The following is a 13300-nucleotide window of genomic DNA, read 5'->3' as shown; positions in this document are numbered from 1 at the left end:
TTTTTGTTGTTATTGCCTATGTTCAGCAGCAACTCGGCCACGGCTCATGGGATCTCTACAAAACAAAAAATAAAGAACAGCAGGTCAACAGTGTAATCGCGTGTTTGGACGCAATTTGGGTTTAGGTCAGACGATAAGGTTCGAGAGCATGTCGAAAGAAGCACAAACATATGTACATACATATGTACATACGTACATTTGCACACGCTAGCGTAAGGATACATCTGTATATGTATGTTGCAAAACAATAAGTGAACCTATGCACGCGTGTTTGGTGAAATGAAAATAGAATCAACAAAACGTACATGCTTGCCTACATTCCATTCCTGAAATGAAAAACACTATTCTGGTGCAGCGGTGAAAGCTAAAAAATATTTTAGAATTGTACTATTAGGGTTGTTGGCATTTGTTTGGTGCCTTTTTCGATTGACCATGTAAAGTGCCTTCAAGGTCACAAAGCAATTTTCTTTGGTGCAACTGTAGAAGTAATATTGAGCATTTAGGATATTTTTTATTATAACTGAGGATCTGAAATGTCAGAGATATTCTACGTAAGCTAGTTATTTAGGTATACCAAATCCTACTAGCTATCTGTTTTCGGACAAAAGTAGTATACAAATTCAAACAATTAAACAACCGTAAACAGATTTGAAAAAAAAGTAGTTAAAGTAGTTTCGCAGTATCAATTTTATTCAATGAAAATCAACAAAAAAAGAACAAACTGATCATCTTTTGAATCGACTTCGCCTTTCATTTCAAAATATCTCTATTTGCCGCTGTTGTTTTGTTTTGGCCCTTTAAGCAATTTGGCGCATGATGCCAAAAATAAGTTAGTTCCATTGCCACTTATTCGTCGCCATAATAACTACCTGACAATTAAGCAGTTTGTGACATCGTTCAAACTTTACGACATACGACACTTAAATATATGGCACCTAAATATATGTATATTAAATTCACACCGAAATGTGTATATAACAAACGAGCATCTTCGTTATAGAAATCTGTAATAGTCCTGAGGTTTAGCCGTGGGTAACACAGTGCGATGCCGCGCCATTGCGCTGATACCGAGAGCTGAGTTACTGGCGCCGATACCGATTTTCACAACTCTGTGACGCAATGGCGCCAGCAACACCGGAACACTAACAACACCGGGCGGCGCAAAGAACCAGCAAAGAACACACAAAAGCGAAGTGTCACTTGTAAAATGTGCAGCACAAGGCGAATTTTTACAAGGTATTGTTGCTAAAATTAGCCGCGGTCCTTCTGAATGTGAAAATTATGTCCTTGTTGTATTTTTGGGTTTTGAACTTGGCTTGTTTTTGCCCAACCGATACCACCTTGTATTAATTCACCTTAGTTCAACACCGGAACACTGACAACGACGGGTGTCGCAAAGAACACCCGAAACAGAAATGTCTCTTGTAAAATGTGCAGCACAGCTAGAATTCGTCGCGGTCCTTCTGAATGTGCAAATGATGGGTTTGTTGTATTTTTGGGTTGTGAACTTGGGTATACTTGAGTTTTTTCTCAACCGATATCACCTTGTATTAATTCACTTTGGTGAAGCGTGCAGCAATAAAGGAAATGAGCTTTAGCCTGAAGAGGCGCAATTGCGCCAACACACTGTGCTGATTCCGACAGTGGCGCTGGAGTTGGTGTGTCAGCGCCAAAAAATTTGCGCGGTTACCCAGGCCTACTGAGGTTCAATTCCCGTTCTGCGCTATCGTGAAATGAAATGAAAGGTTAAAGAAAAGGCACTTATTGCGATGTGAAAGTGTTATTTTTATCACTTCACAATAACGCAGAACGTGACCCTCTGACTAGCTAAGTTGTGAAATAATCAAATGACATTGACAACGAAGGAAGACGCGCTAAAAAAATATTTGACGGCGCGGTTAACTATGTTTGCGAGTGTAACAGTATGTAAATTCCCTAAAGAGGTTTTGGGGAATGATGTTGGAGTGACAGACCTTCGCCAGGTATAAATCTAGTTTTTCTTAAGCGGCTTTTTCTGTAAAATATTTTTTTATGTTCCTTTTTTTCGCCAACAAACTAAACTAGCGCGCTTTTATTCGTGTTTAGTGACGATATATCGCATACCTTGACCTACTAAAGTGAGCTAACTCAAAATTCAGATAGGGAAATTTAACTGCTTGTGGATCGTACAGATTCAACGCAATTAATACAAAAACAGGTATAACGGTAGTTTTCTAGTTAATGTATTAATCATGATGAAAAAATATTTCCATTGGATGTAAGTCCTATGAATTGATTTATGCAAAAAAATCGCCCAACATTTTTTTTTTTTTTTTTTTGAGTTGATCGCACTTTAGATTTAGGTGTGCGATATGTTCACTAAAATTTTACTAATCTAAAAATAGTCTTTGCGAAGTGGTTATCATATGTATTTAATGTAAAAAATTTAAACATTTTTAAGATAAGATTTTAATTTAAAAGGTAAATGTTAATAAAACTATTTCATACATAATCCCAAATATATGAGCAATTGTAAAAAATCTGCTTTTCAATCAAAAAGTTGTTTATTGAAACTACCTTCTTTTTTGTTTCATGATTTGGCGAAGTAATTCCGGCTTAGTTATAAAGAATAATCTGAATTGTTTTCACTGCTAATCGAGTTTTGCTCGACGTCCAAATTTTGTTAACCATAGAATATGCAGGAATTAATTGGGAACGAAGGTTTCGCAAAACGATTGTAGAGGAAGCATGGAGCAAGGAATGAAAACTCGCTGTATATACCTAAACATTTTCACGGATGGCTCTGTAATGGTAACGGGAGTTGGTGCCGGAGTATACTGCCGGAAACTGAACGCCAAGGTTACCTGAACAGCGCAGCACATTTCAAGCGGAGGTTTTCGCTATGAGGATAGCCGCAGAAATGACAATCAACTCAAAGGTACATACAAAATATACCAAAAAAAAAAAATGGGCGACAAGGGAAAAGCGTGAATAACTTTCGTCTCGATGCAATGCAGGAAATTTTTTCTTTTTTTGCAAATAATTACTAACAGAACGTACAACAATATTAACCCAAAACGTGATTTTAAAGCCATTGAAATGGCAGTAATATTAAAAAGAAAATTAATAACTTTTATAAAAAAAAATTATGGCCATATAAAAAATAAAAAATAAAAATGGGAAGAAAACACCATCATTCTCAACTGTTTAAAATATGTTTAATACCTATCGCGAGAAAACAATTAAAATCTAAACAAATTCGAAAAATTTTAATAGCTATAACTTCCGAAATAATTCGAATCTCGCAAAATTGTGAAACTTGTATTTTTCTTTTATCGTTGTGAAGCATATACACATAATTGCACAAAAAAAGCTCGACCCTCGCAAAAATGGTGGCCCACTTCACAAATTTTTACTCAGTAGCTATGACCTACGGTTGATTTTTGGTAATTTAATTTAATTTTTTTGTTGTTGAAGGATACGCCCATTTTCTTTATATATAAAAATCGTCACGTATGTTCAATGGTAAGTCCTAGCACTTTATTATACTACAATTGAATGAGCTACAAAAGTGGATACTCCAAAATCTTTCTAAGAAATCTAATTAATTAATTAATTAATCAACTAAAGTTTCTTAAATTTTTTTTAATTTAATCCAAATACATATTTAAAACGGGTTTATTTTGAGAGGAACCATTAAACAAATTAATCGGTTATTTTGCTTAAATCAATCCGTAGGCTTTATTTCCAATTAATGCACCAATATATTCTCTAGCTAGAAAACTACTGATTTACCTGTTTTCATATTAACTGCGCTGAATTTGTACTATACAAAAGCAGTTAGATTTTCAGATTTGATTTTTGAGTTATGCCTCTTTTGAAGAGGATGTGCGATATGTATTACCTACCCGTAGTTTATTTTCATTAAGCAGAAGTTCAAACCAAAAGCCACCCAAAAATCAATAGCGGCGCTTAATCTCATTTGTACTTTTGTGCATACAAAACAGCTATCTTTTGCAACTTAACAACATTATTTCATAGGTGACCTGTTTTTAAAGTCTATTAACCTTTTTCACAGAATAACTGAATAGCAGACAACACAGAGTCAAGCTATTATTAAGGCCATCCACCGCAGCCATGAGACCATACAACAAAAAAGTTGAAAAGCAGGCAAACCATTCATTTCCAATTGAAAATAGGCCACAAGCGTTCTTTAATACACTCACGCACCTATGCATTTGCACATATATGTATACATACATATGTACATGTGTGCTATCGAAACCAAAATCACTTACCCTTCCAGACTTTCAAACACATTTAGTATTTACTGCTGCCGATGATGCTCATATAAACTCATTCACACTAACGAACGAACAATGCGGGAGTCGCCCCCACCCACCTAAAAATGTGCGACCGACACGTGCCATCAATTCACACACATTTCACTTCTGACTTTCTCAGCGCACAGCTGTAGTGTGCATTAAGGCGGCCAGCTTAAACGAAGATTAAGCCATTCCAACCATTCAAAATTGACGTTAATTAATGAAATGTGAAAAATCTTATTTTTAATCCTATGGCGGCCAACCCAGTCATTTATAGATAATTTCCACTAATTTCATTCGTCTATGCTTTCTATTACATATATGATGTACATATACATGTGTATAGGACTCACTCTTCATCCTCGTCGTCGTCCTTATCGCCGGCTGTGTTGTTGTTCTCATAAAAGACATCGTCCTCACGGGAATCCTCATCGGAGCTAAAATTCTTTGCATCCTCATCATCATTGTCATTGTCGTTATTGTTGTTATTGTTGTGGTTGGTGATGTCCTTGTTTGCGCGTCGCTTAGCCGCCTCCTCTTCCAAGTACTTGGCTTTCGTGATTATTTCATCACTACAGATCGGTGACGAAAGATAAAGCAGATAAAAATAATTAGTGCAACGACATCACAACAGTACAGGACAGCTTAGAGCCGTCCAGAGGAGGATAGAATGGTTGGCTAATGGTCACCAACAGCGGGCCGGGCGGTGTATTGGCAGAGTGTGTGTGGGAGATTAATGGTGTAGGGGACTTTTAGACATCTTCAGGATGGATAAAGGTGAGTTAAAAAGGAGTAATTCAACTTTTTATGCAAGAGCAGCCACTTGTGTGTGACTGAAGTGTAATATTGGATTGGCAAGGGGTTGTAAAAAGTTGGGCGTTCAAGTTGATTTTATAATAGTGAGTGAGGTGGCCAATTGGGTTATTAAAAGGATAGCTTGCCGGAGGGTTTGCGGTAAAGTAGGCAGATCTTTTTTAATTGAGTTGTGTGCACGGCTTTACAAATAAATTTATAAATATATGTGTATGTATATACATACATATGTACACATCCACATTAGACTGCATCACCAAAAATAGTGGCGGTTTTTCCGCCGGGACTACAAAATTTATTGTATTTTAAGACGTCCCACCAAAATATTTCGGAAAAATATTAAGATTTAAGCGAACTGGACCAATTTGAAAATACCTCCGAAAATGGAGTTTTTTTATGAATAAAAATAGTTTCATAAATAACTTTTTGTAAAAAGTTCGCTCAGAAGACAAAACAGATTAAAATAAAATAGATTTTATAATTTCAATAGAAAAACAGTACCGATTTTTATTTTTTTTTTTGTATTGGGAGTGATGCAGTCTAATCTAGATACATACATACGTATGCATCAATTAGGGTGATTGAGTCGGTTTTTCCAAACCGATTTCAAGCACTTTTTTTATTTCTAGGCTGTTTTTTGAAATTTTGATTTTTCGAATGCTGAGTAAATCGGATTTTTTCAATCGAATAAATCGGGTTTTCACCTAGTTTACTTATGTGTCAGAATCTAGTAATTCGAAATATTTTTCCACTGCAGAAAATTGCTAAAAAAATAAAAATAAAATCGAACGTCACTGTTTTTTTTTTTGTTTTTTTTTTTTGTTTTAGCAGCTTACTCAACTCTGTCTAAGTCCACTATATGCTTTCTTCATTCTCGTCTAAAGGCGGGCTCAGGAAAAGGTCTGATCGGACTCCTTCTGAAACCCCTTTCGTTCGGCCTAACTCCCTTAATTTAAAATGAATTAGATTTTTTAAACAGGTGGCAATCTCCTATGGTTAAGATAAGAAATAAAGCTTTTTAAAGCAAGTTCCGATTGATACCTATTTTGTAATAATTGATTTTTTTTATTTAATTTGAATTTTTTAAAAGGTGGCAACTCTTTTCAAAAAAGTAAACCTTATTATTGACACCTTTTATTTGACACCTCACTTTGGACAATCGACCGAACGGTGCAGTTATAATGGTACTGATTATTAAATGATTGGAATTTAATTGTTCAAAAGGTGGCAACTCTTCTTGAAAAAATAACGCTTTTATTTGAGATACCTTTATTGACAATCGAGCGAACAGTGCAGACCTTATGTCCTGGACAAACAATTTCTTCGCGTATTAAGACAAACTTATCGATATTTCTTGCTCAAAATAATAAATACCGAATGCTTAGCTTCAATTTTTTTGTTTTTATTTAAAAAATAATAATGCTAAGTACGGTATGAGTTAATTTTTCACATACAAAAACTAAAAGTAAAGCATTTTTTCAGCGATAGTTTAGAAAGAAAAATCGGTTCAAAAACCGATGGATTACAGAATTTTTCAATAAATTAAAATTAAGAATAAAATTGTGGTTGTACACACTTGGCTGGTAAACTGATTAAAAAAAAAAAATAACCGCATAAATTACGCATGTACATATATCCATGTAAGTAAATGCGATTTTACCGTTACACCTTCTGTATTTGTTCTTTGTAATTTTGTGTATTTATTTTTTACTTAATTTTTGTACTAAATAAACTCACCGATTCTTGTGTAAGTCACGCTTCGAAACGCACACTGCGCTGTACTCATCCTCCAACAGGCAAATTTCACGTTTTTTGCAATTTAACGGCCGACAAAGGTCACCTGGCGGTAAATAAGAGTTACAGAAAAAGTAATTAATAAGTAAATAATAGTCTCAGGGATTAAGCAATTATGTTTTAATTACATTTAAGCACACTTAGGCTAAATGCATAGAAGCACATCGCATACGCCTAGACATTCTCGTACATGCAAATACATTCATACAAACAAAGTAAGTTGCATCCAAATGGAGTTTAATCAACGAAACGAGCATTTTTTATTGCAGTCTGTCTTCTCTTCTCGACAATTACAAATTTTTTTAGCTTACCTTTTACGTGACTCACTACAAATAACTTTAGTAATTTAATTTTTTTGTCTCAAACAAATGAATCCTTTTTTTCAACGCTGCCAAGCGCCTTTAACGGTGCGCTCTTTTTTTTATGTACCGTGCGTATGTATGTATGTACTTAGTTTTACACAATAGGCATCCTCTCGACTGCACACAATTTCATAGATACATATGGAAATACATACATATTTACACAAACAAAGTCATTGATGGAACAGTAAACGCAACAACAGGTACACGCAACAATTTCTCCACGATTTTGCCCTGCAAGCCAACGCCAACCAGTAAAAAATGCTGTAGTGCCATTATTGCGCGAATGGTTTTGAACTTTATTGTACGGAAAATGAAATTGCAAATGTGTGTACATGTGCATATATGTATGTATATATGTATTTCAGTTGATATTGGGGACAAAAAAATTCGTTAGATATGTTCAATATCTGATGGCGTTAGTCAAATGGTGGCACACCCTGCAACTATCAGCATCGAAATGAAAGCTAAATGCACTTGAAAAAATAGTATAGCCAGGATTGCATTAACTCAATCTGCGTTTATAGTAACGTAGATCGGGAATGATTAATCTATTTATGTTCATCGCGACCCAAATATTTTAGTACGAACTTTAGAAAAAAATATGTATGTCTGTGTAGTTTTGTTGAGGTGCTCGCTTTCAAAATCCACTACTAATTGGCAAACAAGCAAAAAATATGCGTGACTCCACAAAGTCGACTGGACCAAACACTGAAAAAAAATATATATATTTGTCGGTCTTCATAAAAATATATGTCAGCCAATTGAAATAAATACATATGACCTCCAAGCCCGTAAAACTCTTTAAGGCGAGAAAAAGTATCTCAAACCTCACTTGGTGCATTGGCAATATATGTTCAATAGCTGTCTTTCTTATACTATCATAAACTGATGGAAATCACTGGATAAGCTGCTCACTAATTATAAATTCACTAACGCTCAAAGGACGGGCTAGTGACAAATCACGGCAGCGTTATCCTCCACGCCTAGAAAAAGTACTTGAAACCTCGCTAAATTTTGTTTCTTTTTGTTTAACTTAAGGTGACTTAAATTGATTTAGAACTAAGAGAAATACGCTGCACCGAAAATCTCAAGTTTCGAAACTATACAAAAAACACCGTCGTAGATTATGGACATGTTTACCGTTTCTCCAGATTAGGCCATTTTCTCAAGATATTTATAAGAAAGAAATTCAAACTCTAACAAAGAAAAGATCAAAACAAAAGTCTTTTGTAATTTTTCGGATTTTTATTAAAGCCTGTTCTTTTGCTACTAACGACAAAAATCGATGGTGAATGGTCAATTTAAAATGTGCAATAATTTTTTGTATGAAATAGGAGCAGGAATTAATGTTACTCATACGCCATATCGTACATGGCCGTATTCATGCATACTAGGGATGTTTCGAATGTCATATTTGTGAATCGGAATGCGAATGCGATTGTTAAGAATGACATAAACATTTCTGTGCTAGAATTACAATTCTTGATAAATAATAAATAATAAAAAATTTACAAATTATACATTTTTTTATTTATCACAAGTACACATAATCGGGCTGTTAGAGCCACTTCAACAATGTTAGAGTGGACTCTCTGCCCATGTACACATTGGCATTCGCAAAACATTCGTATCATTTGATGCGAATGCGAATGTCGAATGCGAATACGTAAGATGATGCGAATCATTCGCATAACGAATGCGAATGCAAATGTTCGCCACATCCCTGATACATATTGGTAATGGTTTATGATAAAAATTTCTCATGTTAAAGTTTAAATTTTTTCGTCATTTGGAATGCAAGCCTGAAATGAAGATATCTTGAGAAAATTATCCGATCTTGGAAAAAAAGTGTATATACACACATAGTTCCATTATCTACGACCCAAAATTAAGTTTACGTGTCCCTACAGTGCACTATGGTCTGGCGACTACTATTTGCTGGCCAAAAGCTGAGAAGTAACCAAATTGATTTGGTGTCTTTGGGGGTTTTGGAAGTCGCTGATTTAGAATCCGATATTAGATTTTTGAAATTGAAAATGGGGGAACCCAATATGCTTTATAAAAAAGAGTGCCATTTTGAAATAAGAGTAATTTTAATCTCTAGAAAATAATTTATAATTTTAATTTGTACTTTAAACGACGATATGATTCTAAACTAAACCTAACAGTGACAACATCCGATGAGGCGGCCCTTGGAGTAATCGAGATGAAAATTTTACGTAAGATTTTGACAATAGCAAATATCGCAGACGACTTAACTATGAGCTGTAGGAGCTTTATAACGATATAGACATAGTGCAGCGAATTAAAATCCGGCGGCTACGCTGGGTAGGTAATGCCGCTCAAATGGACAGCAACGCTACAGCTCTGAAAGTATTCAACGCGGCACAGTGGTTCGGATAGCAGATCTAGCTGGACGAAAGTCAAAATTTTTTTTGTTTTTAAAATACCTAATGGTACTTGGAATACATTCAAATAGAAATTGCATTTATTAAAGCATTAACATATGAAAACAAACAAAAAAAGGTAAGTCATCGCCGCCTATTTGAGAACTCTATTTTAAAAGCTGAAATTTAACTTAAAAGATTGCTAATTGCACTCACAGATATTTGCATAATTGCAAATTGACTTTATAAACAAAAAATTACATTAATTTCGCTATAGATTCAGAGGTCATAACGTAATTTATGTCCACATTGGTATAAGCAAATTTATTCTGAAAAATCGTCGTTTTGATTAATTAAAAAAAATAAATTAAAGAGTAGGAAAAGTAAAGGCCGCCGAAGGCCGTTATAAAACCACTTGCATATTATTCTTTACATCTTCGCAAATGCAGAGGGTAAGTTCGACAACCAAGTCTAACCAATTGGCTTAGATATTTACATTTTAGTGACGGTATGTCAAATCTCAAAATTCAAAAGTAATTATTAACAGGAATGTATCTGAATATAAATATAAGATCAGTGGTGGATCCACGGGAGAGAGGGGGGTAGGGGTTGTATGTTAAAACAGAAAAATACTTGGAGTTATAAAAACTTTGGTTATGTTAGAGTTAAAAAAAAAAATAGTAACTCGCGAATTTTCTCCTTTCTGAAATTAAAAAATTACACAACAGGCATGCAAATCTTTAAGCGCTGTTATACAATTTTTTCTGAAATTTATTTGTGTTTCTTGCTGTGATCTTAAATTTCATGGTAAATAAAATCTTAAGAAGTGAGTTGTTTGACATTTGGAGAAGTGTTGCTGAAACTTCTAAAAGACAACAAGGTTTCCGTGATTATGTGATTAGTAAATTGAAAGAAATATCTGATGAAAATGCTCGTTTCGAAGTAAATAAAGTAAATTAAGTAAATGACTTTAGATTCGTAATCAGCAACCCAGAAAACCCCCAGAAACCCAGTTACATAGAAATCTACCGATTTTTTTTTAATTTTCGTCCGCCATATTGGATCCGGCATTTTGAATTTTTGGTAAATGACTTTAGATATGTAATCAGCGACCCAGAAAACCCCCAGATACCCAGTTTCACAGAAATCTACCGATTTTTTTTTTTTTTTCGTCCGCCATATTGGATCCGGCATTTTGAATTTTTGATAAGTGACTTCAGATTCGTAAGGTAAGAAGTGGTGTAAAGATCCATCAACGAGTATTTGTTTAAATAGTTTCGTCCAGCTAGATTTGTGATCCGAACCACAGTGCGCGGATGCCGATGCTTTTAACAGAGAGAAAGAGGGAGGCATCCTCTGCATTGGAAACACCAGGTGGAGCAGGACTTGGATTCACTTGGATTTTGCAATTGGCGTCAGTTGGCATAGAAGAGAAAGGACTGGCATGCTTTTTTAGACTCGGCCAAAGTCGCTTTAGAGGTTACAGGTTGCTTTTGAAAAAAAAAAAACTAAGAATAATTTCTAGCAAATCCTAGTTTTGCAACTTTCACGTTAACTACCCGTTTCGTTAAATGAATGAAAATTAACGCACAGTCGAACTGGCAAATCATCAGTAAAAAAATGCCAACTTTCATTGTGTCTTTAAAAACTCATGAAATATTTACACTATAGTACTATCTCACTCCGTTGCTCGCGTTAATTTAATTAAAATAATATATTCAAGTAAACATCGTTTAAACAACACTCTTTAATATTTTTTTAATCCGCCATATCTTTTTACGTACATATCACATACGCGCTCACACACACAGCACAGAGGATGTGCATTTTTCAAGCTCATCTTCCTCTCCGACACTTAATATGTTGGGAATGAAATAAAAGCGCGTGCAATAAATCGCGGTCACCTGCTGGCTTTATGGCTGCGTTTGTGCGCGCATAAAAAACATATATGATTACTGCAGCCAAAAACAAAGAATGCACGAACAGCACACAACACATACACTCGCCACCCTGCAGCAAAGCAAACTTATTCTGAACTCGCGCCGAGCTAGCTTGAACCGAGACGATACTGGTTCTTCATTTCTCTCAAATCAAATATTTATATTGTCATTTTTATGTTAGCGAAGTCCTAGCAGGTCACAGTTGATCTCCTCTGTAGAATTTTTGAACTCGTTCTGAACTGTATACCTCTGGGACAGATTTGGGATAGAAATTTTTCTGTGAGAAAAAACACATTCCGATGGCTGAGTGGAAGATGGACCTATCTCGCCAACCAGTTCGAAAACGACCAATTTCAGAAAACTTTTCTAGAATGCCCTACTTCAGAATTTGAAAGCCCTATTCAGAAGTTTACAGAAATTTTATCTCAAATGAAAATACATTAAAAATGTGCTGAAATGGGGCGTTTAGGAATCGGCAGTTGAGATAGGGCATTTTTTAACCAAATTCTTAGATAGGGCGTTTTTCAATCAAATTCTAAAATAGAGCGTTGTTGAAAAATTTTCTAAGATGGGGCATTTCGATAGGTCAATCTTCCACTCAGCCATCGATATGCGAACTTGACAGCCTGCGTAGCCTAACTGACATTGCACACAAAATTGAAGCACAGCTTAAAATAATAGCCCGAGTCACGCCCTTTTAGTTTGCTTTTACTTTAATTGGCAGCATTACAAGCAAGTGCAACAAATTGTTCAGTAAAGGGCCGTGTTTGCTATTTAAAGACCCTTCTTTTACATATTACTCACAAAAAATATGTGTAGGTAGGCTCCGCCGGCTCATATTTAATTTCATTTCGTTTTCATCAAATTACTTATTTCTTAAATTTCCAAGCACTGTGCAACAATTTAAATTTACCAACAACAATGTTTAAGGATGCACTACCAAAACGCTATTTTCAACCTACTCCTTTTGCATCCGTCTTGCAATAGTTTCTAGGCGGTTCTGCGCAATTTGTAGTGTGGAACTAATGCTTTGCCAGAATGTTTTTAAATTTTGCTGCAGGGTAGTAAACATACAGATTTATATAACCTTTTTATACACATGTGCACATTTTTATGACTTAAAAAATATATAAATACATATACGTTTGGTACATATATATGTATGTTTGTATACTCACTTGTGGGATCGTGGATCCAGCGCTTGCGTTCGCCGTTGATGCTCTTCGATTGTACTTGCGAGTTTTTATTTATCTGTAAGAAACAGGCAAAAAGGAGGAAAATTAAAACGTATGTATGTAAAGTGCATACATACATATGTACGTAATGATAAAATTTCAATTACACATGTGTACTCGAGTGATTTAACGCACGCGAGCAAAGAAAAACCTTAATGATAAAAATATGGTTGAAAGTGTAAAACGTCGATAAATTTGTGGTACCTTGATCTTAAATTAAATATGGCGAAAAACTTGATTACATTCTCAATGGCAGCTGAGTTATTTATTATAGATATTGAAATGATGCTAAAAATGGTAAGAAGTTCTAAGAATCTCCCCTCTCTACCATAATTCTAGGTGCCGCATGCTGCGTTAAATTTTCCCATAGAATTAACGCGTTAGAAAATAAGATCTGCTATTTTGAGGTCATCCCCATCTTCATCTTCATCTTCATCTTCATCTTCATCTTCATCTTCATCT

The 13300-nt window shown here is 35.0% G+C and overlaps 1 protein-coding gene across 1 annotated transcript in view; it reads right to left on the bottom strand.

Annotated features, from left to right (window-relative positions):
- The window catches only part of LOC118750977 (proteoglycan Cow-like), a 67993-nt gene that overhangs the window by 38098 nt on the left and 16595 nt on the right, over nucleotides 1-13300 (bottom strand). The window contains exons 3-5 of the mRNA XM_036485734.1: nucleotides 12782-12860; nucleotides 6855-6957; nucleotides 4658-4876 (exon numbers count right to left, since the gene is read on the bottom strand). Of these exons, the coding sequence (XP_036341627.1) occupies nucleotides 4658-4876; nucleotides 6855-6957; nucleotides 12782-12860 (401 nt within the window). The remainder of the gene's footprint in view (nucleotides 1-4657; nucleotides 4877-6854; nucleotides 6958-12781; nucleotides 12861-13300) is intronic.

This window comes from Rhagoletis pomonella, unplaced genomic scaffold (genome assembly GCF_013731165.1).
Source record: "Rhagoletis pomonella isolate Grant_MI unplaced genomic scaffold, Rhpom_1.0 Rhpom_scaffold_00478, whole genome shotgun sequence".
Taxonomy (NCBI): Eukaryota; Metazoa; Arthropoda; class Insecta; order Diptera; family Tephritidae; genus Rhagoletis; species Rhagoletis pomonella.
Note: the sequence above shows the minus strand (reverse complement) of the source record. Positions and strands in the feature narration are given on the sequence as shown.